This window comes from Hemicordylus capensis, chromosome 1 (genome assembly GCF_027244095.1).
Source record: "Hemicordylus capensis ecotype Gifberg chromosome 1, rHemCap1.1.pri, whole genome shotgun sequence".
Classification (NCBI taxonomy): Eukaryota; Metazoa; Chordata; class Lepidosauria; order Squamata; family Cordylidae; genus Hemicordylus; species Hemicordylus capensis.
The window spans coordinates 296,991,760-297,018,434 of record NC_069657.1 but is presented as its reverse complement, the minus strand read 5'-3'; the positions used below and the strand labels follow the sequence as shown (position 1 = coordinate 297,018,434).

General features: G+C 42.8%; 1 protein-coding gene across 22 annotated transcripts in view; it reads left to right on the top strand.

Annotated features, from left to right (window-relative positions):
- Positions 1-26,675, top strand: part of DST (dystonin) — a 488,434-nt gene that overhangs the window by 760 nt on the left and 460,999 nt on the right. For 16 of the 22 annotated variants that reach the window (XM_053286451.1, XM_053286446.1, XM_053286449.1 and 13 more), the window contains exon 2: positions 322-383. In XM_053286451.1, the coding sequence (XP_053142426.1) occupies positions 322-383 (62 nt within the window). The remainder of the gene's footprint in view (positions 1-321; positions 384-26,675) is intronic. The other 6 variants (XM_053286475.1, XM_053286448.1, XM_053286454.1 and 3 more) reach the window with 1 other exon arrangement.

Here is a 26,675-nt window from a genome sequence, read left to right as displayed (position 1 = left end):
TTAGTGAAATCTTAAGTGGCTGACTGGGAACCCCAGCACACACACAGAGACACCCCTCCTTCCGCTGCTCAAGTACGCTAGAACTTTTCCCAGCAACTTCTAGGTGATTAAATATACATGTTGGCTGCTGAGGCTAGCTCTGCATGGAGCCTCCCAGATCCCTTCAATGGTGACTGAGTTGGTGCTTATCACTGATGATGATGATGACAGGGAGCCTTTTTCTTAAATTACTGAGCAAGCCATTCAGTAGAACTTTAAGGACTCTGAAATGGAGACAGATGCAGTTCCATCTCGGTTTTCCCCTTCCTCTTTCCTTTCCAGATGCTGTAATGAGAACACATCACTTTCGTTCCGAGGTAATTTATTTAGCACGCAATCTCAAGGTCAGAATGAGTTTTCTTACCAAAATACAAATGGCTGAAAGCATTTATTTTTCTTTAAGAGCTCTCTCCATCTTCTTTTAAAGTTTTGCATGGAAATATTATAATTTTTAACTATTTCTAACTATTTCACTTAAATTGTTAAGTATCCTAATAAATTATTCTAATGGTTTGCTTGATAACAAAGGTGTTTTTCTAATGTTTCCCAAGTAAGAATACTTTTTCATATGGCAATTATATATATATATAGAGAGAGAGAGAGAGAGCGCACCATCGAGTTGGTGTCGACTCCTGGCAACTACAGAGCCCTGAAGTTGTCTTTGGTAGAGTACATGAGGGGTTTACCATTGCCTCCTCCCACACAGTATGAGATGATGCCTTTCAGCATCTTCCTATATTGCTGCTGTCCGATATAGGTGTTTCCCATAGTCTGGGAAACATACCGGCGGGGATTCGAACCGGCAACCTCTGGCTTGGTAGTCAAGCCATTTCCCTGCTGCGCCATTAGTGTACACACACACAAATTAATAGTATAGCAATATGGGGACATCACATGCAGATTGGCATCAGATCTGCTTTTGCTTGTGTCATGATAGGTCATTTCCATCCTATGGTTTTAAATTGCAAACTTCATGAGAAACCCAGCTAATAGTTATGTTTAAGGAACTATGCTAAGTATCTGTAAGAAAGAGGATTTGTATTCTTTCCATTTTAACCTGCCATGATGGTACAACTATGGAACAAGAACCTTCTAGCTTTCAGTTAGCCTTTGGATTACAAAAGCTCATTTTTGTTAGTCATGAGCAAGGACTGGAATGCATTCAGTAGTCTGTTCACTTACTATAGTGCTTCTTACCCCAAAAAATTCTTAACCAATCAGATATTACTGACTTCCTGCAACAGATTTAAGGAAACAGGGTACATCTACTCTTCTCACAACTGTTCAAGGTTTTTTAGTGCTTCTGGCTTTTAATATCCTCCCCCCACCCCGTGGATTGATTGATTGATTGATTGAGTATGTGTACACTAAGAACATCAGTTCAAAGCAATTTGCTTGTGGGGATGCTACTCTGGAGGGACCATCTTCTTTGCAGAGCTGCCCCTTTCTCGCTTCTAATGTTCAAGGACAATTGATTCTCTGTTGGAATAGTAGTCAAATCCCACTGGAAAACTAAAGCATTCATTACATTACCCTTTTCTCAGTGCAAAGTGACTGATCTCCATCAACTATGCTGAAACTTCAAAGCTAAGCCTAGAGATTCAGTAGAAACTTCACTGTGTATTTCCAGTTAAAGTACTGTAATAGAAATAGCAACAATATGATTATTTCTGTTTGTCATGCAAAGCGATCCTAAGCATATTGGATAGAACTCAAAAGGAAGTTCTGCTAAGTTCAATAGGGCTTACTCTAAGAGTCGCCGGTAAATGGGGAAGTAAATGTGGAAACATTTTCCTTGGAGTAAACTTCATTTAACACATTGGGATTTACTTCTGAGTAAATATGCATAGGCTTGTGCTGAGTGTTGACCACTTAAGATGCAGTCCCAGGCACATTCACTCAAGAGTAAGGGACATTGGACTCATGGGCCTTACTGTTGAGTAAACATGCTTAGGATCGGCTGCACAGGCACAATCCTGCCAGTTTAAGCTTTTAAATTCAGCAGTGAGGAAGTCCTATTCAACTCAGTGGAGCCAACTTCTGAGTAAATGTACTTAGAGTTGGGTTGAACAGGATGTAGTGTTGGGGGATGGATTAATGAATAGACTGCAGTAAATTATAACGTTACTAGTGTTTATTATGATTAAATTAATCATAGATCTTATTTTTGCCTTATTTCAAATGAACTGACTTGAACACACAGGAATCCGGATTTGTCACTTCTAAGGCGAGGGTTTATTTAATGTTTAATTGTTTACTTTAAAATGTGCATAAAATTATTTTTACACATTAAAAGTCTTTGAATTATTGAGTAGCATTTGAAAAACCCCTTGAGTACCCCCAATCAATCATCGACTAATTCACTAACCTGCTGTTTTCAGATGTCCTAGGCAATTTTGTAATCTGTCTGTCTGTCTATGAAGTAACGTACTGGTTTTGAACATTACTTATTCATTTACTGAGTTCTAATTTCAAACATGAGTTGTGGCCCACATAATGTGCCTGCTTTTGTCATCTGCACAAGACTCTTGACAAATGTTGAATGATGGGTGTTCTGTTACACTATAAAAATCACTTACAGCCCAACTCTATTCCTTTCAGTGAAACTTGCTTCCAAGCAGGTGTGCTGAAGATCACAACTTTAAAGTAAGAAGAGCCTCATGAGTCGGTACTTAAATTGCATCTCCAAATAGGGCTTGGTGATGGTTAAATTGGGGGGCCTTAATTACTGAGGCACAGTGTCTGTAAACCACATTACTGAGGCACAGTGTCAGTAAATTACTGAGGCACAGTGTCAGTAAACCACAGCTCTTATGACTGATATGTTATGATCATTTTTAGCAATTTAAATATTGATAACCAATTTAAATATGTGAGGTTAGATGACTGGCAAATCTATTATAAATATGTCCCAGAGGAATTCTGGAATTCAAATATTCGAAGAGAATTTGAATATTATCTCTGTGTATAGATAGACAGAGACATGAGGGGGGCGGCGAAGAAACGTTTTTTCTCCGCCTCCATTGCGTCTGCTCAGTGCAGGCAAACAGAGCTGTTTCGTGTGGTGAAAACATTGCTCCACACGTCCCCCCGGACAATGGGGGAGGAGTCATCTACGGCTCTTTGTGATCGGTTTGCCTGTCGCTTTGCAAATAAAGTCGCTTGCATCCATGCTGACCTGGAATCCAGAGTTTTGGCAGTTCCGGCAGACATGCCTCTGGTACCATCTGGTCCCGTTGTGTTGCATTCTTTTCGGTTGGTGCGGCCTGAGGATGTGGACAAGATCCTGGGCAGTGTGCGGGTGACTTCGTGCGCTCTTGACCCTTGCCCTTCATGGCTAATAAAAGCTGCCAGGGAGGGGACAGGCAGATGGCTGGAGGTGATCGTTAATGCTTCGTTAAGGGAGGGCAGGATGCCATCGTGCCTTAAGGAGGCGGTGGTAAGACCTCTATTAAAAAAGCCCTCCCTTGATCCCTCCAACCTGGACAATTATAGACCTGTGTCTAACCTTCCCTTCTTGGGCAAGGTGATGGAGTGTGTGGTGGCGTCCCAGCTGCAGAGGGTCTTGGATGATACGGATTATCTGGACCCTTTTCAATCTGGCTTCCGCCCCAGGTATGGGACTGAGACTGCCTTGGTCGCTCTAGTGGATGACCTACGCCGGGAACTAGATGAGGGGAGTGCGTCCCTGTTGGTTCTGCTGGACCTCTTGGCAGCATTCGATACCATCGACCATGGTATCCTTCTGGGCCGCCTCTTGAGTATGGGAATCGGAGGCACTGCATTGCAGTGGTTCCGGTCCTTTCTTGAGGGGAGGGTCCAGAAGGTGGTGCTGGGGGACTACTGCTCGGCCCCGTGGCCGTTGGCCTGTAGGGTCCCGCAGGGTTCGGTCTTGTCCCCCATGCTGTTTAACATCTACATGAAGCCGCTGGGAGAGGTCATCTGGGGATTTGGACTGAGTTGTCAGCAATATGTGGATGACACTCAGCTCTATCTCTCCTTGTCATCTGATCCTAGGGAGGCGGTGGATGTCCTGAATCGGGGGCTGGAGGCCGTGATGGGGTGGATATGGGCTAACAAACTGAAATTGAATCCAGATAAGACGGAGGTACTGTTGGTCAGTAGGAGAGCCAATCGGGATGAGGAGATTTTACCGGTTCTGGATGGGGTTGCACTCCCCTTGAAGGAGCAAGTACGCAGCTTGGGGGTACTACTGGACCCGGCTCTGCTTTTGGAAGCTCAGGTGGAGGTGGTGGCCAGGGGTGCCTTTGCACGGCTTCGGCTGGTCCGCCAGTTGCGTCCCTTTCTTGAGAAGGTAGATCTGGCCACGGTTACCCATGCCTTAGTCACGTTGCGGCTGGATTACTGTAACACGCTCTACGTGGGGCTGCCCTTGAAGAATATCCGGAAACTACAGCTAGTGCAAAACGCGGCAGCAAGGGTTCTATCCGGAGCTGCCCGTTGGGAACATATCACCCCCATTTTGAAAGAGCTGCACTGGCTGCCAGTTTGTTTCCGGGTCCAATTCAAGGTGCTGGTTTTGACCTTTAAAGCCCTAAACGGTTTGGGCCCGGGGTATTTGAGGGACCGCCTGCTCCCAAGGGTTGCTGCCCACTTGTCTAGGACATCTGGGGGGGCCCTGCTCTGGGTGCCGACAATGAGGGAGGCCCGGCTGTCGTGCACTCGGGACAGAGCCTTCTCTGTTGCTGCCCCTAGACTTTGGAATGCTCTCCCGGTGGCCATTCGTTCCTCGGACTCCATCACAGCTTTTAGAAAGCTTTTAAAGACTTGGCTTTTTACCCAGGCTTTTACATAATCGTCTTTTACTGCTGTTCTTGTGTGTTTTTATCTGTTGTCTTGTTTTTATGCCTGTTTTTAGCTTGCTGTTTTTACTGCTTTTTACTGTATGTTTTTAATTTTTGTAAACCGCCTTGGGGTTTTCTTTTAACGAAAGGCGGTATAAAAATGTAAAAATAAAATAAATAAATAAAAAAAAAAACTCTCTGAGTTTATAGACAGAAACTCAGAGACGTGAGTTTGGGGCAGTATAAAAATATGTTAAATAAATAATAAATATTGTGCCTGCAAGTTCTCGTCCAGCAGAGCTGTTCCGGATTCTTGGGTTTTAACTCAAAGCCCTTCTGTTTCAAATCTGTTTCCAGAAACAACGTCTCACTGTGACACATTCAGTGAGTTCTTTGCCGATAAAATCTCTTGGATTTGGGCTGATCTGGATGTCAGTATTTCTGCAGGACCAGTTAGTGGAGTGTCCAGCAATCCGTCTTGCAAGATTAGAGTAGATCAGTTTTGGTTTGTGACTCCTGAGGATGTAGACGAGCTGCTTGGAGCAGTGCAGCCTCCCATCTTTCTTTGGATCCTTGCCCAACATGGCTGATTTAATCTTGCAGGGAGTTTGTTGGAGCTGGCCTAGTAGATATCATTGATACCTCACAGAGGCAGGGCAGGATACCATCTTGTTTGAAGGAGGTGTTAGACCCCTTCTTCAGAAGCCCACTTTGGATCCCCTGGTGATGGATAATTATAGGCCAGTCTCCAACTTCCCATGGTTGGGTAAGATGATTGAGAGGGTGGTGGCTGACCAGCTCTAAGCTGTCTTGCAGGAAACTGATATCTAGACCCATTTCAAACTGGCTATAGAGCAGGCTATGGGGTTGAGATGGCTTTGGTTGGCCTGATAGATGACCTTCACCAGGGAATTGACAGAAGAAGTGTGACTCTGCTGGTACTTTTGGATTTCTTGACAGCTTTCGATACCATTGACCATGGTATCCTTCTGGATTGCCTGAGGGATTTGGGTATAGGAGGCACTGTTTTACAGTGGTTCCACTCCTATGTCTTGGGTAGATTTCAGATGGTTGTGCTTGGTGACAGTTGCTCTTTAAAATGGGAGATACTATATGGAGTCCCTTTTAACATCTAGATGAAACCGCTGGGTGAGGTCATCAGGGGATTTGGTGCAGAAGTTATCAGTATGCCGATGACATCTTCTCCTTATCAATATCAGGAAATGGCATTTGCCCCTTAAATGCCTGCCTACAGGCTGTAATGTGCTGGATGAAGGATAATAAACTGAAACTGAATCTAAGCAAGATGGAGGTCCTCATTGTTGGGGATCATAATCTGCAAGATAGGATAGAATTTCCTGTTCTGGACGAGGTTATATTCCCCCAGAAAGAACAGGTTTGTAACTTGGGAGTACTCTTGGACCCGGGTTTCACCCTGGTGCCTCAGGCTGAGGCTGCAACCAGGAGTGTTTTTTTGCCAGCTATGATTGATTCAACAACTCTGCCTATTTCTTGAGGAGAATGATCTGAAAACAGTGGTATACCAGCTGGTAACCTCCAGGTTGGACTACTGCAGTGCGCTCTATGTACGGCTGTCTTCATACATAGTTAAGAAACTTCAGTTAGTTCAAAATGTGGCAGCCAGATTGATCTCTGGGGTACCCTGGATAGACCACATTATGCCTGTTCTTAAACAGTTGCACTGGCTGCTGATATGTTTCTGGGCAAAGTACAAAGTGTTGGTTATTGTCTTTAAAGCCCTTGATGGCTTAGGTCTGGGTTACCTGAGAGAGCGCTTCTCTCTACAAGATCTCCCTGCTCATTGAGATCATCAGGAGGGATCTGTCTTCAGGTGCCATCAGTTCATCGGGTGGCAACCTGGGATCGGGCCTTCTCAGATGCGGCCCCTGGGTTGTGTAATGCATTGTGTAATGCAAGAGGATTATCTTCCTTGGAGGCCTTCAGGAGAGCCTTAAAGACCCATCTTTTTAGCCTGGCTTTTAATGATATCTAGTTTTAATTTTAATCTGCTTCGAAATGTTTTTGTTGTTGTTGTTATGTATTTTTTATTTTAGTGTAAATGGCCCTGAGCCACATTAGGAAGGGCAGTATATAAATCGAATAAATAGATACTTTTGAGCACACCAGTCCACAAAAACCTATGCCACAGTAAATCTGTTTGTCTTTAAGATACTACAAAATTTTGCATTAGTTTTGCTGCCACAGACTATCGTTGTGTAATGTCCCATATTGTCTCCTCCATGCATCTACATGTTCCCCCTGCAGCATTTGGGAATGAAACTGAGGGTACAGAGACTTATAGCATAATGACGATGAGTCAAGTGGAGAGTACTTGCAGCAGGGATTGCACGCCAGGGGGAAGCTAAATTGCCTCCGTGATAACATAGGGGTCAGTATTTGCAAACTCTGGACCAAATTTGAGGGATAACCCTCCCTTCAAGAATATGGAGAAAGTGACTTCTGTTGCAACCTAACATGCTAGCCAGTCCACTTTAAGGGGTAGGGGCTGGGGTGTTGGTCTATCATCTCTCGCTCACTTCTCGAAGTGGCCCTTCAGAAAAAAGGTGATCTGACCAGGGCTGTATTGGGTGCTTTGGCCTTTACATCCAGGTTAAGCCTGTATAGGATTTCATATCTCATATCATATGTCATATCTGCGTGACATATCTCCTGATCTTTAATGGACTTCCCTACAATTGAACCTTTTACTGTTGGTTCTTTAGAATGGAATTTACTCCGACGTAAACTTGCTTGGGATCACAGCAGCAGCTTATAGCTCCTAAACATCAGCTAGAACAAGATTTATCCATTTCAGTGGAATGTGCTACTTTGTAGGGCAGGCACTGACCGTCACTTTGTTTAATGTCTAGTTTTCTTGCTTTTTAAGCATATAGGCTGATCCTCAAAACTGCTGCAGCTGCATTACCCTCATGAAATGTAAGCTGTTTGAAGATTGCAGCCTTAGGCTACATTGGCTGCCTAAATCCCATTGACTTCAATGGGATTTAAGCAGTCGAATTGTATGCAGGAGTGCAGCCTTAGGCATTGGGAAGCCCAAGTCCCTTTGACTTTCAGTGAGACTTAGCTTACTAAGCACCATGGGGAATAGATTTTTCGAAGAAAAGAAATGCAGATGGGGCCAGCTCCTCATACAGATTTTACAGCTGTGAAATGTATGCATAAGTGTAAACTAAATTAGCACACAATAACCAACATAATGATCTGAAGCTCTCCCTAGAGACTGAATTGCCAGAACGCAGCTGTCTACAATGGTAGTTCACAGTTTAGACATGTATGCAGAAGGATACAGTGTAGCATTGTACAAACGTCCACTGAAGTGACAAATCACCATCCAGAGCCTCTGGATGGGGCGGTTTATAAATGTAATAAATAATAATAATAATAATAATAAAGAATAATAATAATAAAGAATAATAATAATAATAAATAATTAATAATTATAAGAAGGAATAGAACTGCCCAATGGAAGCAACATCAAGAACCTGGAAGAGAAAGAACCTTACAAATACTTGGGCATTCTCTAGGCTCATAACATCGCACACACTGAAGTTAAAAGAAAAATTGGAAGTGAATACATCAGGAGAGTTAGAAAAATCCTCAAGTCCAAACTCAATGGCGGGAACACCATACAAGCCATAAACACCTGGGCTATACCTGTTATCAGATACACTGCAGGAATAATAGACTGGACCCAGGCAGAGCTAGAGACGCTAGATCGTAAGACCAGGAAAATCATGACCATCAATCATGCTCTGCACCCCCGCAGTGATGTAGATAGGCTATACCTCCCTCACAGCTCAGGTGGAAGAGGAATGCTGCAAGTCCATCAAACAGCAGAGGAGGAGAAAAGAGGCCTTGAAGAATATATAAAGGACAGTGAAAAAGATGCACTTAAAATGGCAATAATGAGGAAATATTCAACACCAATGAGACAAAGCAGGCCTACAAGAAAGAACAAGTCAAGAACCGAGCAGAAAAATGGAAAAAGAAGCCCCTGCATGGCCAATATTTGCACAATATAAGTGGAAAATCAGACATCACCAAGACCTGGCAATGGCTTAAGAATGGCAACTTGAAGAAAGAAACAGAGGGTCTAATACTGGCCGCACAAGAACAGGCACTAAGAACAAATGCAATAAGAGCAAAAGTAGAAAAATCCACAACAAACAGCAAGTGTCGCCTTTGTAAAGAAGCAGATGAAACAGTGGACCACCTAATCAGCTGTTGTAAAAAGATTGCACAGACTGACTACAAACAAAGGCATGACAAGGTAGCAGGGATGATACACTGGAACATCTGCAAAAAATACAAGCTACCTGTAGCCAAAAATTGGTGGGACCATAAAATTGAAAAAGTGGTAGAAAACGAAGATGCAAAAATATTATGGGACTTCCGACTACAAACAGACAAACATCTGCCACACAATACACCAGATATAACTGTAGTCGAGAAGAAAGAAAAACAAGTGAAAATAATTGACATAGCAATACCAGGGGATAGCAGAATAGAAGAAAAAGAAATAGAAAAAATCACCAAATACAAAGATCTACAAATTGAAACTGAAAGGCTGTGGCAAAAGAATACCAAAATAATCCCAGCGGTAATTGGTGCCCTAGGTGCAATTCCAAAAGACCTTGAAGAGCACCTCAACACCATAGGGGTCACAGAAATCACCATCAGCCAATTACAAAAAACACCTTTACTGGGAACAGCCTATATTCTGTGTCGATATCTATAACAACAGCAACAACATTGACAATAAAATTCAGCCATCCCAGGTCCTTGGGAAGGACTCGATGTCTGGATAAAACATACCAGTCAATAACACCTGTCTGACTCTGTAAACAACAATAATTAATTGATAATAAATAAAATAAATTACCCACCCACCATTTGTTAGGGTGTGTGTGTATGTTTGTGTGTATTTGTGTGCTAGGATGGACACTCAAGCAAAGTGGTGGGCACTCAAGATGGGCAAAGAGCAGCACCCAGCTGTTCAGCAGGCATGGAGTAGGGAGAGGGTGTCTCCATGCATCTTTGCTTCCCATGGTGTCCTCTAAGTTACATGTGATGGTTCTCGGCTACAGCAAGCATAATTGAAAAACCTGTGATTTTTCTATTATTTATGTACACATTTTTGAAATGGGCAGGCAGAGCTGCCCTTGTAATTTCAGAATACATGTGTTCTCCACTTTTGTAGCTAGTTTCTACTTTATCTGTGGCTTATATAGAGTTATTTACTGTTATGTGTATACCTGTGCTTCCTCCAAGAATGCATTTATTCTCCAGAGAAGCAGCCCTTTATAACTTGTCTTTGCTTTACTTGTGGCATGTATAGTTCTTTTCCTCTCTGTGTGTGCTTGTGTTTCAATCCTACTGTGTTAGATACAAATCTACACACTACTGTAATCTTGTTAAACACTATAAAGCAGCTGATGTTTTCCATATTTCTCTGTTTCTCTACTGATGAGCAATTGAGATTCGTGTGCTTGTGTGGGTGTTTGAATTTTTATCCCACTCATTAGCGACAAATCAACACCTTGCCAGTCATTGATAAGGCCCCCACCTAGTCCTGGCTCCACCTCAGAGCTGCCCACAGTTGGCTCCTCCTCTCACAACCTGTGGCTCCACCCATCACCTGTCCTGCCTAGTGTTCCCCCAGTCCCAGGAAGCACCAGCTGCTGCCGGTTGTGAGGAAGTTGTTTAACAGATCAAGGATAGGCAATGTAAGGCATATAAGTCATATACAGCCCTGCATACTTCTGGCTCTCAGCCAAGAGAACCTGTCCATGCAGTCACAGTTATTCAGGGCAACTGGATATCTGGTATCACAAATCCATGAGCACATCACATGCATATCTAACCCTACCTCAAGTCTCAAGGTTGTTCAGCTTAAGGCAGCAAGCATGGGCCTCTCCAAACTACAATAGAAGAAGCTTGTGTGTGAGTTAGCCCTCAGATATTTGAACCAGCTCTGCATTCCAAAATTTGTGTCAAGGTTCACTGTTCTGGTTAAACACATGGCCTTGTGAATCATGCACCTCACTGTTTGTTCAGTGTAAATACAATGGCTGACATGTTGACTAAGTTACTCAGTAGTACTACTCAGAAGTTACTCTAAAGGACTACTTAATTTCAATAGGACTTCCAGTAAGTAATTTAGTTAGGATGTCAGCCAATATATAAATTGACTTATGTTTTGTTTTTTTGTAGTGGAGTGTAACAGAGCAGAAACTGAGGCTTGTTAAGTTTATTGAACAAAATTACTAAGGTTTATTAATTAACTGTTACCAAATTATAAACAACAGTCCTACTCTGAGTGGAAGATCATCCTAACAGAAAAACAACCATCTTAAGTGTCCAGTAAGAAATACAAACTGGCCAGATGATGATTGTGACCATTCTAAACTCTACCCCAAGCCTATACACAGATATACAGACAATACATGAGTGGCAAGAACAAAGACAATGTGGCTGTTATCTTGAGCAGCCTAGCTCAGCTGTGGAGCACCAGGTTCCATGTGGATCCCAGCATTACCCTCCAGCTTAACCCTGCTCCCAAGCCTGGCTCTTAGCTGAGCTTACAGGAGCAAGCTGGGATTGTGTGTCTCCTCGGGCTGCACGCAGCCTGAGGAGACACAGAGACATGTGCCTAGACTGCCCATCTGTCAGAGGACTATACTCGTCCCAGCCTCCAAAGCTTTGCGCTGCATGGTGTGGTGAGGATCATCTGGGAGCGCAGTCCATGCTCCCAGCAGCATTTTTGTGACCATCTAGGGAGAAGATGAATTGGAGCAGGCTTCCCTCCTGCCCGCCTGGTCATGTGAATGACCCCAATGTAAAGGTAAAAGGTAAAGTGTGCCGTCAAGCCGATTTCGACTCCTAGTGCCCACTGAGCCCTGTGGTTGTCTTTGGTAGAATACAGGAGGGGTTTACCATTGCCTCTTCCTGCACAGTATGAAATGATGCCTTTCACCATCTTCCTATATCGCTGCTGCCCGATATAGTACCAGCGGGGATTCAAAACAGCAAGCTTCTGCTAGTTAGTCAAGCATTTCCCTACTGCGGCCCAATTTATATGCACATAAATCCCAACATAAATCCCAACATAGCTAGAGCAGCTAACCTCTCTGCAAACTGAATTAACTTCGAAAACGTAACCTCAGTTACATGTAACCCCAGTTACATAGGCCACTAGACAGTCATTAATCTCTCAGGACACGTGTGTGGTGAAAATGATGTGCAAAATAGGCTTTTAAAAAAAATCATCTCAGAGACAGCCATAGAAGAAAAGCATTTTAAAAAAATTATTTGCACATTCTTTGCACAACCAAAACTGTTAGTAAAGTTCAATTTAACTTTTCTAAAGAAAGGGGAGAGGTTCTGCATTTTTTTTCTTCCATTAGCATGCCAAGAACTTCCATGGAGTTAACAAATTCAGTTTATTTCATTTATTTCTCGTTTTAGCAAATGCATTGAAGAGACAGAAATTGTAAGAGCAAATCAGTGCAATAATATCACTCCCAACAGGGTTTATGCTGTCCTTGCTCTGAGGATCAGGCTTCCCAACCCACCTCATGTTAAAGAAAATTTTGACAAGATACTGCAGTGCTGTATTGTTGGGTAGCAAAATAAACTTCTAGTTTTTAAATGTTTTAATTTTAGAATACTCTAGTTTTAAATGTTTGTGCATGTTATCCCAATGGCTTTATGTCTCATATGTGCCTGGGCTCCTCCCCAAAGCATGATGAGCACTCTGATGCACACAGAGAACTACAGTGCAAAATGATGTCCTCCTTCGATTTAAAGGTGGAGGCAAATCTATTTTTTCTACTGGGTGATGGAAAGCCCTTGCAATCAAGAGTTTCTCCACATGCGCATGACATTTCCTCTGTATGTAAGGAACCACTGAAATATTGTGTATATTTTTAAAAGCAAATAATACTATTGATTTTCTCTTTCCTAAAAAGTATTTCCCTTAGCTTTCCAGTAATTGGCATTAAAATGATAACATCCTGTTCATAAGCAGTTGCAAATATGTGGCAGAGACTGATGTTTGGGGGCAGAGCTTTTGCGTTATATTTTGCGGCTGTGATCCTATACATATTTGCTTGGAAGCAAGCCACACTGAATTCAAGGGAGCTTATTTCCAAGTAAACATGCATAGGATCGGACTATCTATCTATCTATCTATCTATCTATCTACCTACCTACCTACCTACCTACCTATCTATCTTTTTCCTAGACACTTAACAGACGAAGGTGCTGAATCAATAACTGAAAGTCAAAGCAACCAAACAAATAATGTTGTCCTTCCTTTTCCAACTAACAGCATTCAAAACTTTCCTCTCTTAGGATCTGTGTGAGATTTGTCCCCATCTTCCATTTGCCTGCTTAGTCATGTGGCCCTCCCTCCATGTTGCTTCCCAAGCCCCCTGGCTCCCCATTCTTTCTGCAATACCAGTCCTTTCCTCTCTCAGTTCTGAGTGTGATTTTGTTCCCCCCTCAACCAAATCAATCACCCATCTATTATTATTTTATTGCTATTAAAGGCTTATTGGTTTAATATGCCTTTAAAACAATTATTATGATGTTTCCTATAACAGGGCCTATTTAGTTCAGTAAGCACATGCCGGATTGCAGTTGAAAGCGTGTTGTGCCATGTCCTGCTGCCCAAGAGAAGCCCTCTTCATGCCAATAGATTGGCACAGTTCCTGCATATATTAGTTCTAGGCTGCAGAAATGCACTCTAGTAAAATTTATATTTCATAGACTTTGCATTTGCTGCTTAGCCTGTTGAATTTTTACTGTCACTGCAGAAGGTGACGTCTGTGTATTCCTCTTGTTATGTAGATAAGATGCTTATACACGTCTGATGCTAAAAATAAATCTCACAGAAGCAAATGCAACTAAACAGTAGCATTGGTAATTTTGGCAACAGGAAAAAACTAACTGCCAAATATAATATCTCAGCATATTTTCCCCTTCCTTTGAACAACTAGTGCCTTTCTTTCTCATATAAAAACTGGCAGAGCCATCTTCAGTGTGTGACCCATTATCACAGCCATCCTACTTTCTGCTTAACAGGACAGCTAGCTAAAAATATCATTCTTGTTGCTACTATAGAATGATCATGAATAGCCTTTGAAGGCCTGTGCTATAATTCAGTAGGAAAATTTCAGGGTTATTTATAAGCTGCTGAATTGTGCACCCGTGGAACACCCCACCCCCACCCCCCGCAGCAAAGCCTCTAAGCTGAATTATAGTTTTATGTCTGATTTGGGGAAAGTAAATCACATTCAAGGAGAGACAGAAAGAGATGCAAGCAAGCCCCTGTCTATTCAAATGACAGTATCTCAGCTCTCAGAGGATTGAATCAGTTGTATTTGAAAACATTTCCCCCCTAGGATATTAGAACCGTATTCCATTAAGCTTTGTAGGTTTAAGGAGCAAGGTCAAGAAAAAGGCATTTCAAGATGAAAATAAAGCTTTCCCTATTAATATGTATAAAAGCAACTGCAGTTAGGAATTCAGATACATAAACCTTACGTAAGAAATGATGGCTCCCTCAGCTGCACATGTGTTTGTTTACACACACACACACACACACACACACACACACACACACTCTGCCTTTCAGAACAATATCCTAATAAATTTAAAACAATGAAATATAAAAGGCATACCCAACACCCAAAACCCACCATGACAGAAAAATAAACAGTAAAACCAGAAGCAGAGCTAAAATGTTAATGAAAACCAGTTAAGTAAAAGCCTAATGAGAAAGATAGATTTTAAGAGCATGCTTAGAAAGATGGAGGCTGAGTGGAGCCAAATTCCAAAGCTGTAGTGCCACCACTGAAAAAGTCCTCATCCCTGCTTCCCACCAACTGGGTTTGTGTTAAAGGCAGACCAGTCTGAGGTGCTAGGTGTAGGAACTGGACAGGTAACCCAGTCCCAGGGTTCTCTCTCTCATATACATACATACATACACACACACACACACACACACACACACACACACACACACACACACATATATATATATATATATATATATATATATATATATATATATATATATGCAACATTTTATTAAACTATTTTATTCATATATATGCTCCTTCCTTCTGGTCTACCTTAATGTATATAGAAAAAAGGAAAAGGAAAAGAAAGAACTAGGAACCTATCCTGAGTAAGCTCCTTTAAAACAGAAGTGCTATAGAAAGGAACGGAAGACCAGTCAGACCATCAGATAAGTTGACTAAGGGCACATGTATAAAGCATGCATTATATTGTCTAGTGAACAGTAAAACACTCCAGTTGTTACCACTAAGTTAAGCAAGGTGGAGAATCTGAGAACCTTCCTGCCCTGTTTATAGCTGTATGCACTTGTATGCAATGATAAAGCCATTGTGTATCTCTTGTGTTCAGAGACTGGCTGCCATGTCTGGCAACTGCAGATATGGGCAGATCATACTAGTGTTCCTTGGAATTGTGCACCTTTCTTAAGGGTCATGTATGGTTCAGAAATGTTTAAACAAACTGTTTAAGGATATGTGAATTGGAGCAATGACTGGAGTGCTAACTAAATTATTTAATCTGCTATAGAAACTGTCTAAAACTGACACTACAGAGACAGTTGCCCACACATAGTTACTCTGTGTTTATCTCTCCGACACTGTCGCATTCCCTAATTATTCATGCAGCAGTTAGCTTCACAGTGACTGCCAGGACAAGGGTGGCAAAAAGGAAACAAGACTGAATTCTTATTACAAGCAGTGATGTATTAGCAAGTGATGGAAATAAATTTAAGAGATATGGCTACTTGAGAGTTGGTGTAGCTGGCATGAAAGCTAAGAGGCTGAGCTGTGCATCAAGCTATAGTCTCTCAGCTTTGGCCCCTCACCAAGGGATGATCATACTGACCTATTTTACAGGGTTATTGTAATATAGGCAGTTGGAGTAGGATTGCAGAGTTGCAGATTCAAATTTCCACTCAGCCATAAAGTTCATTGGGTGATTCTGGGCCAGTCATACACTCTCTGCCTAACATACCACATAGAGTTGTTATAAGGATAAAAGCACAGGGCCTTTTCAAAACTCTGAGAGGCCTGGAGGCAGAATGTTCATTTGACACACACCCCTTCCTCTGATTGACATATTGCACAACATTCCACCTGTGGTGAAATGTAATGTTGGCTCAGTTGCACAAGAATGCAGTGCTCAAGTGTAAAGATTGCAGAATGGCTGCGCTATCTCACAATTCAATTTGTGCAACTTTTGCACTTGCACGACATCACTCTTGCACAACTGAGAAAATGTTATGTTCCACCGCATGCATAATATTGTGCAGTATGCCAACTACCCAGTGAACTGAGTGGGGATCTGAATCTGTGCAATTATTACATTCAGCCGCATGTGAGCAGTGTGTCAGCCACTGGATCCTGTGTCAGTAGTAATAACTCATACTAACAACACTTGATCCTGGGGTTATATTTTAACTTGAATGAAAAGGATCAATCTGATCATTTCAAATACGAAACCATATTTTGGATTGGAGACCCTCTAATGGGGGTGCCTGGGGCAGTTTCTCCCTTTGCCCCCCACCAAGGCCCTTTGCCCTCTAAACAATTATATAGAAATTCCACTGAAATCAGTCGTATGACATGTGGCTTATTAATCACATTTTATCATATTGATTTGAAAGGTTTCCTTTCCTGGCATAAACAAATCTTTTGCTATGTGTCCTTTCTGGCTACAAAACAGAATTAATACAGATAGGGCAGCAAGCTGGTCAAGAGCTTTCTCCATTAGATGCCTCATCAGTTGTAGATTTCCCACTAATTCAGCCAGCTGCTATATAGCACAGTGAAAGGAAACATTATTCTGTAGTGGTGTGTTTCAAATGCTTTCTCCATCATAAATTGTGACCCTGACATTCTTACAGAAGCATCAACTGAAGGCAGAGTATAATTAATGGGAAAATAATTTTGAATAATAACTCTGTTGATGCATTATATCACTAACACTTTAGTCTTGGTCGGCTAATGGGTGTTGGAGGAATTAAAGTAATTTCTCTCCCAACAGGTTCTCCTAACCGCAAAAACTTTTATCACAGAATGCTGAATCTTTGCTGTAAATTGTGAATGAAGACAATTCCACCTCTGCTGGAGGTTGCAGGATAATAAGGCTGTATGGAGAAATGTTTGTTAAACTGAATTAAGAATGCCAATAGCCCTATTTACACACGATGTTCAACACGTGTACAGTGTAGGTATACATAGATCTTTTTGCATGTGCAGTTTTTTAGACATTATATTCAACATACATATAGGCTGCATTCTCACGTAATGAGAAGCTGGAGGTGAAGGACTCAGAAGTTGACAAATCTGTACATGCAAATGCAAGAAACCCTGGTCCTGTCAGAAAAGCAGCCGTGGGTTTCCCTTGCCAAACTCCAATGTGAAACTTCAGGTTGTAGTGAGTGTCGCTGCTCATGAGGTTTCCAGACGCCTGCTGTATGTCCGAATGTGGAACTGCAAGCTGCACAGGCTGAAACTGGAGTTGAGGGAGAAAGCGCCTCCCTCTTTCTGGCTGTGATTGGCTGCCAGGCCTGTCCTTCATACCAGAAGGAAGCCCGCACAGCCAGTTCACCCTCTCTGCAGTCTCCCTTACTACAGTTTGGTTCCTAACTGTTTCATCCAAATGCGGACAGGTAAGCACATGGTGTGGGGGAGCGGAACTGTGGGTCCATTGGACCCTTGGTTGCACGGTACTTGTGAATGAGGCCATAGAGTAAATTTCCTGTCTATAAAATGAAATAAAATGCACCTTTAACAATTGCACATAATTTATTATTTATTTTGAACTTTTTTCTCTTACCATTTAATAAAATATTCTTGGCACAGGGCTTACAACATCAAACTAAAATCAACAATAAAACCATTAATAATGAAAACCCCCATTATCAACAGCAGCAGTTACTTCATGAGGAGCTAAAAGCTGGCCTAAGCATCTAGGAAAACAAGAACTCAGTGCTGTGTGTCAAATTTGACACCTGGTGAGGTAATAAGGGGAAGGAGTTGCTCAACTTCCAACTTGAAGTAGATGCTCACCAGGGTCTTTTAGGTGTCACCTCCGAAAATACCCTGGTGAGCATCTACTTCAAGTTAGAAGGTGGACCCCCCTCCCCTGAGTTAGGTCTGTAATGCAGATCTTAATAACAGTTACGTTCATGTGGCAGTAAGAAGAAGAGAGAACCTTTATATGCAGAGCTTTTCTCATAGTAACTGCATGCATGTGAGGAGAGGCTATAGTGACCAACATTATCTCTTGTGTGCAAATATTAAAATTACTTGAGCCCTAAACCTATACTGAATTTGGCAGAAGTGCCTGATCCAAAGATCACTCCTGTAGCTTCATATTTTATTAAAGCCATCAAAGGCTATTAAGCAAGCAGCCAAGCTATACAGAAATACAAAAAGATGGACAAGCGTTCCCAAAATATTTTGATAGGCATCCAGATGATGATGATGATTTTTACATTTTATATCCCACTCTTCCTCCAAGGAGCCCAGAGTGGTGTACTACATACTTGAGTTTCTCTTTCACAACAACCCTGTGAAGTAGGATAGGCTGAGAGAGAAGTGACTGGCCCAGAGTCACCCAGCTAGTGTCATGGCTGAATGGGGATTTGAACTCGGGTCTCCCCAGTCCAGCCCTGCTGGATCAGGCCCAAGGTAGCCCAGCATCCTGTTTCACACGGTGGCCCACCAGATGCCTCTAGGAAGCCCACAGGCATGCCCTCTCTCCTACTGCTACTGCCCTGCAACTGGTATTTAGAGCCATCTTGCCTCTGATCAGCGGCGGTGGCTGGTATGGGAGCCGGCAGGGGGTGGGTGGCGGGAGGCACCTTTAACTCTAAATTACTAGGTGCTTACCTCTCCTCCCGCCGCACCTGAAAGCTGTTGTGAGCAGCGCCACGCCACCCAGCACCCACTGCGGCTGAGGATCGGCTCTGCCACTCAGCTGGCCTCTACACAAGTATGCACATTTGCTGGCCTCTGCCAGCTGAGTGGCAGAGCTGATTCTCCACCACGGCAGGTGCTGGGCGGTGTGCCGCTGCTCATAACAGCTTTCAGGTGTGGCAGGAGGACAGGTAAGCACCTAGTAATTTAGAGTTAAATTACTCTAATTTAGCACGCACCAGCCGCTCCTGCCTCTGAGACTGAAGGTAACCTATAGCCTTCAGACTAGTAGCCTCAGACTTAGAGGGTTGATAGACTTGTCCTCCATGAATTTATCGAAACCCCTCTTAAAGCCATCCACATTTCACACAGCAATTGGGAAAACAGTGGATAAACTATCTAGAGGAAAAGAATCATATTTCCCCTAGCATTAAAATATTGCTGTTTGATTTCACAAAAATGTGATTTCTTTACAACAAAAGGTCGACTTTGATGGAATTTGCCTGGCTATACATAACAAATGTATATATTTGCTTTACACACACACACACTTGGGTGTTTATTGCACGAATATATGATAGTCTACAAAGTCACTCTAAACTGCAATTTCTGTCAAGAATCCTTTAATTTACAGCAATGGATTTTAGGCTTTTAACCATTGGACACCACCCTTTTTTCTGTTGATTTGTATGCTAAGCAGCTCCTGTGACTCGGCTGAGGATTCCGTCTACATTGCAAGGCATTCTGGCGTGTGTTCTAGGGCAGGGATCCTCAATGTTGGGCCCCCAGATGTTCTTGGACTTCAACTCCCAGCATTCTCAGCTGCAGTGCCCTTTGGCTGGGGATTCTGGGAGTTGAAGTCCAAGAACATCTGGGGGCCCAACATTGAGGATCCCTGTTCTAGGGCACACCTTCTCTTTCAAAAGTAATATCCAGGCCTGGAGGTGTGTTAGTTGATAATGCTGTAGAACCAAGGTGGCCAACATGAGGCTCTCTAGCTGTTGTTGAACTATAACTCTCATCTCATCACATCGCAATTTATCATGAAGTTTATTGCAGCTGGGGATGAGGGGAGGTGTAGTCCAACAATGGCTGGAAAGCCTCAGGTCGGCCACCCCTACTTAGAGGGTTCCTAATGCTCTCATGCAGTTGTATTCTCCAGTAATAAACACTTAAAAGTGCTTCTCAAATGCTAATGCTACAAATCATCAACAGGAAAATCCCTTTAATGCTTAGGACCGAACTTTACGTTGAACACATACATGTTTGATATATGGAGTTTGGCTCCTCTTCTTGTCCCCCCCCCTTAAAAAAACATTAAATAGTGGTGAAGGGTAGTCAAGATCACAGCTGCAATGCATTGGGGGAGAGTTTTTAATCTTTTCCCATTGTGGTTCCCATCAAGATCCCACCCTCGAAACTGCTAGTAGCCCCAGGAGGGAAGCTTCTTTTGGTGTCAGTGGTTCTCTCCCAGGGCTAACAGCCTTGCAGATACAGTTTTCTTCTGGACCATGTCATGGCAATAAGGGGTTACTGTCATGGCTCAGACTTCTGACTCAGAAGAGTCAGAGCAGGAGGATTCGCCTACTAGTGAGGGCTCAGAGGCACAGCAACAGGATTTGGCAGGGAGACCAGACTCTGGAGCTGAGGATTCGCAACAGCTGCCAGACATGATTTCTGATGGGAAAGAGCCTGGGACTTCACCTGTCTTGAGAAGGCGTCTCAAGAGACAAGCTCAGAGGCAGTCACGCAGGCATAGGAGATCACAAGAGAAGAAGTCGAAGTGCTGACTCAGGGAAGCCTGATTGGCTGCTGGTTCTCTTGAGCCATATATATTTAGCAGTCTCTCACTTGCTCAGATGCTGTTTGCATCTTTTGCTGGCGGCAGACAGTGTGCTATTTAAATTCCAGACTTTTCCAAGTTCCAGTTTGCCTTGTTTATGCTTTCCTGCTTTGTTCAGTTAATTCCTTGTTCTGGTGTTCTTCGCTTGTTTCATTCCTTGCTTTGTGTTTTCTTTTCACTTATTATTCAGTTATTGTTAGGGGTGGTACCTAGTTCAGTTCAGGAGACTTAATTCATTTACTATTTTCTTTGTGAGCCTTTTCTTTTCCTCCTTGCAGTTTCGCTGCTGCTTTCTGTTATCTCACAGGGTGAGTGCTGAAGGGGGTTGTGAATCCTGTTGGGTTAGCTGAGCTAACAGATTTACAACAGTTACACGCCCTTGCGCTCTGCAGTTTTGATCCTGGTTCCCCCATCCCACAGCTGCTGTTTGACTTCAAAATCAAAAAACAGGGCCAAGCAACACATTTACTGTAAAATATAAAGACCTTTTCACTCACCACATGACCACCTTAACTTTGGCTTCTTGCATGAGCTGGAAAAAACAAACACCTATTTAATGTGTTATCAGCACAGTCCAGTGTGTTTTAAATGTGCTTTGTCTGAATTTTGTAGGTTGTCTTTTGCTACTTCAGCTGTAGCTTGTTTTTGTCACAGGCTCCAGCTGAAGTTGCATGTGTCTGGCAATGTTAGGATTAACCCCAACTTTCAACATCAGGAAAAATGAGAAGAGTTATGCTACTATCCCTAAGTTTTCTCGGGGCTTTAAGTAAATGCTTAGTTTTTTTGGTCCTTAAAATAACAGTTCTCTACTCAGTCAAAGACTCTTCAGTGGATGCTAAATGAAGCCCTTTTTCAGTTCATGTATAAACATTCTAGGCCTGTCAACCAGTTAAAGAAATCTTCATCAACTAATTAAATGAGTTTTAATTGAGTAAGTCTGCATACATTTGCATAACTAAAGCATAGTTTTGAAGAAAAATTGTTTTTAGATGGTGTATGTGTATGCCACAGCAGACTCCATTTTAGGAGAAGCATTCTCTCCTGTGGGAGATAGAAGGAAGAATGCTTCTAAGATGATGCCTGTCATCTGCAGTTTATATCTTTAAAATTAACATTAAATATGCATTGCCTGATTAATCAGGACCCCTTTTTGCCAATTAAAAGGTTTTTGATCAGCTAATCAAAACTGATTTATCAATTAAAAGTTGCAGCTGTAAAACATACATATGTCAAGAAGTGTTAAAAAAAAAAGGCAGCACAATATTACACAGCAGCACAACATCATTCACTATATCACCATTAACAGTTGTGTCCAAAATAATGGAAAATTGGTGCAGTGTTTACATCCATGCACAATCTTAACTAGGCCGTTTTCACACATGAGGCTTTACCATGAGTTTACTACAAGACTTTACTGCGAGTTCAAAGTTGTCCCCCAAAACCGAAGCAAAAAGTGGATATAAATTGGGCTAGACTCTAATGTGCAAGGAAAAACCCGAATCATATGTGAAGTGCTTCCCAATAGCTCATGGAGACGTTGGGGTAAATCTGGCCAATATGTGAACGCACACCTTCCATTCCAGAGGAGATGCAAGCTAAAAGCCCTGTATGAAAAATGCCCTGGTAGGGTTTTGGTGTTTTTTTTTAAGTGAAGAAATGAAATGTAATGTTGAAAGCACAGGCTACATAATTTCAGCTAAAATGAACTGACATGATAGCTGTTAGCTTACCAGTCACCATTGCTTCTGTTGGTAGTATGATAATGCATGTCAGAAAAATAAGAAGGATAATTGTGCAGAAAAGAGAAAGAATAGGGCATGTATAATAGAAGGATACGGAGTACTGAAGAATATGAACTTGGATTATGAAAAGGAAAATGTAGATACTGTGTGTGTGTGGGTGGCGGGGGGAGTTCCTTTCTTCTGAGAAAACTCAATAAATCTCATCACCTTCACTGAACTACAGTTCCCGGGATTCTGGGGTGGGCCGTGTGGGAGAGATAAGAATATTAGAAGAGCCTTGATGGATCAGACCAAAAGCCTACCTACTCCATGATACTATCTCACACAGTGGCTAACCAGATACCTCTGAGAATCTCACAAGCAGTAGATGAAGGCATCCCACCCAGGGCCGGACTGGGGGCACTGAGTGGAATGTATGTGGGGAGGGCGCAGGGTTATGAGCAGAATGGGTACTTAAGGGTGGGAGTATTCACTGCTGCTGAGTGCCACAGGGGTGCCTCACGGGTGGGGCGCACCGGGAATATGCCCTGTTGCCTTGTGGGCCAGTCCGAGCCTGATCCCATCCCCACCCACTGTTGCTCTCCTGCAACTGGAATTCAGAAGCATACTGTCTCTGAACCTGGAAGTATGACTAGTTAAGCTAATACTCAGCTGGGAAGAGTCCTTACTAGTTCTTAGTCTTTTCAGGTGTAACTTCTGCCACTCTTCCCAAATTACACTCAGGGGTCAACCTCAGGGGATTTATGATGGTGATCTATACTGTTTTAAAAATACCATATAGGATATCAGAAGAGATCTACTTCTAAGGGGTCTGCTTCTTGCTACTTCTGTGAGGAAAGTGGATGCACTGAACTTCCAGAACTTTGACACTGGCTGGTAGTGCTGCACTATTTTTAAAAATGGGCTTCCAGGTGGTGGTGGTGGTTTGCTTGTGCTTTTGGAAGCTGCATTAAAAATGAGCAGAAATTCAGGGAGATATTACACAGATAAAGCAAAGCTAATTCACCTTTTTAATTTCTAGTTGTCATGTAGTTTCTAAATGCTTGGTTTCACAGGTCAAATTACATTGAGTTCCATATAATGCTCCAGTAGTAAATTGTGAGAGGAATATGTAGTGTCTAATTAAAATGAGGATTCTCAGTATCTTGCACAAGGTCCATGAAATCAGGCATTTTATGGACAACTTTAGACACTGGCTGACATCCTGACTAAAATTATTCAAGGAAGTAACACTGAATTTATTTATTTATTTATTTATTTTATTGTAAAATTTGTATACCGCCTTTCATTAAAACAATCTCAAGGCAGTTTACACAAAAATTAAAAACAAGAAAATAAAAATGACACAATTAAAATATTAAGTTAAAATATAAAACAAATCTGACTAAAAAGATTTAAAATACAAGTATAAAAACTGTACAAAATACAAAGAAGCAGCAGCAGAATCAATCATATAAAAGCCTGGGTAAAAAGCCATAATTTAACACTTTCTAAAAACTGTGATGGAGACCAAGAAGTGGATAGCTACTGGGAGAGCATTCCAGAGTCTGGGGGCAGCAACAGAGAAGGCCTTGACCTGCGTGCATGACAACCGAGTCTCCCTCATTGTCGGCACGCGGAGCAGAGTGCCCTCAGATGACCTCGTCAAGTGGGCAGCGACCCTTGGGAGCAGGCGGTCCCTCAGTTATCCCGGGCCCAAACCGTTAAGGGCTTTAAAGGTCAAAACCAGCACCTTGAATTGGACCCAGAAACAAATTGGTAGCCTGTGCAGCTCTTTCAAAATGGGGGTGATGTGATCCCAGCTCTAGATAAAACCCTAGCTGTCACATTTTGCACTAGCTGCAGTTTCCAGATTTTCTTCAAGGGCAGCCCCATGAAGAGCACATTACAATAATCCAACCATGACGTGACTAAGGCATGGGTAACTGTGGCCTGATCTGTCTTCTTGAGAAAGGGACGCAGCTTGCACATTAGCCAAAGCCATGCAAAGGCATCCCTGGCCACTGTCTCCACCTGAGCTTCCAAAAGCAGAGCCGGGTCCAGTAATACCCCCAAGCTGCGTACTTGCTCCTTCAAGGGGAGTGCAACCCCATCCAGAACCGGTAAAATCTCCTCATCCCGATTGGCTCTCCTACTGACCAACAATACCTCCGTCTTGTCCAGATTCAATCTAAGTTTATTAGCCCGCATCCAACCCATCATGGCCTCTAACCCCCGATTCAGGACATCCACTGCCTCGTTAGGATCAGGTGACAAGGAGAGAGAGAGCTGAGTGTCATCTGCATATTGCTGACAACTCAGTCCAAGTCCCCGGATGACCTCTCCCAGCGGTTTCATGTAGATGTTAAACAGCATGGGGGACAAAACCAAACCTTGCAGGACCTCACAGGCCAATGGCCATGGAGCTGAGAAATAGTCCCCGAGGGTTCAGAAGGTTCTGAACCCTCTCCACAAGAAAGGACTGGAGCCACTCCAATGCAGTACCTCCAATTCCCATACTCAAGAGGTGGTCCAGAAAGATACCATGGTCGATGGTATTGAATGCCACTGAGAGGTCCAGCAGAACCAACAGGGACGCACTCCCCTCATCTAGTTCCCGGCGTAGGTCATCCACTAGAGCAACCAAGGCAGTTTCAGTCCTATATCTGGGGTGGAAGCCAGATTGAGAAGGGTCCAGATAATCCATATTATCCAAGACCCTCTGCAGCTGGGACGCCACCACACGCTCTATCACCTTGCCCAAAAAGGGCAGGTTAGACACAGGTCTATAGTTGTCCAGGTTGGAGGGATCAAGGGAGGGCTTTTAAAATAATGGCCTTACCATTCCCTCCTTGAGGCACAACGACATCCTGCCCTCCCTTAATGAAGCATTAATAATCACCTCCAACCATCTGCCTGTACCCTCCCTGGCAGCTTTTATTAGCCATGAAGGGCAAGGGTCAAGAGCACACGATGTCGCCCGCACACTGTCCAGGATCGTGTCCACATTCTCAGGCTGCACCAACTGAAAAGAATCCAACACAGTAGGACCAGGTGGTACCAGAGGCACGACTGTCGGAACTGCCAAAACTCTGGAGTCCAAATCAGCATGGATGTAAGCAACTTTTTCTGCAAAGTGACATGCAAACTGATCACAATGGGCTGTAGATGATTCCTCCCCCATTACCTGGGAGGATGAGTGGATGTGTGTCTTTGCCACATGAAAGAGCTCCGCTAGTCTGCGCTGAGCAGATGCAATGGAGGCAGAGAAAAAGCATTTCTTTGCATCCCCACCCCCCGCACCACGCAGTAGTCCCTAAAATGGGCTCTAGCCCATGTTTGGTCAGATTTGTCACGACTCTTCTTCCAGCGTTGTTCCAACCATTGCCCGAGTTGTTTCATCGCCCCCTCCCCAACCCTCCAGGTGAGGCTGCAGCATGATCAGGAAACCTGGAGGACAGAGCTGAGAGAGATCGACCCCACCCAGCTCATCCAACCAGGTCTCCGTCACACATACCAGGTCAGCATGCTCATCCACAATCAAATCATGGATGAGAGATGTTTTAGCATTGACTGACCTGGCATTCAACAGCAGCACCCTAATTCTAGAGGAAGTTTTCTCAGAGCTCCCTGGGGTCACAGGTTTGGGAGAAGAGCTCAAAATTAATTAAACAAAATTAGAATTCATGTTTAATTTTAAGCATACTAAACTTCTTTTAATTTCAATAAAACTTCCTTGAATAAATTTAGTCAGGATGTCAGCCACTATGTTTTTTAAGGGAACACCTAAGAATGTTTGTGTCCATCTAAAATTTCAGTGTAAATTGGACAAACATATGTGTTATATATAAATGCATTTATCAGAGAACCAGGATTGGCTGAAACTCCCTGGGAGTTATACGAGCCTTCTTGGTCGCTACCCCGAGATTGTGGAATGCACTCCCTGCTAAGATACGATCCTCCCGAACTCTGGCAATTTTTAAAAAACAGCTTAAAACCCATCTTTTTACCCAAGATTTCCCAGCTTTTTAAAATTGTCTGTTTTTAATTTTATGGCTGCTTTTAAATTGTTGCATTGTTTTAACTTTTATATGTGTTTTAATTGTTTTTATGTTATTATTATTTATTTACACAGTCTGACAGGTGTTATTGACTGGTTTGTTTTATCCAGACATCAAGTCCTTCCCAAGGACCTGAGATGGTTGAATTTTATTGTCAACGTTGTTGCTGTTGTTATAGATATTGTCGCAGAATA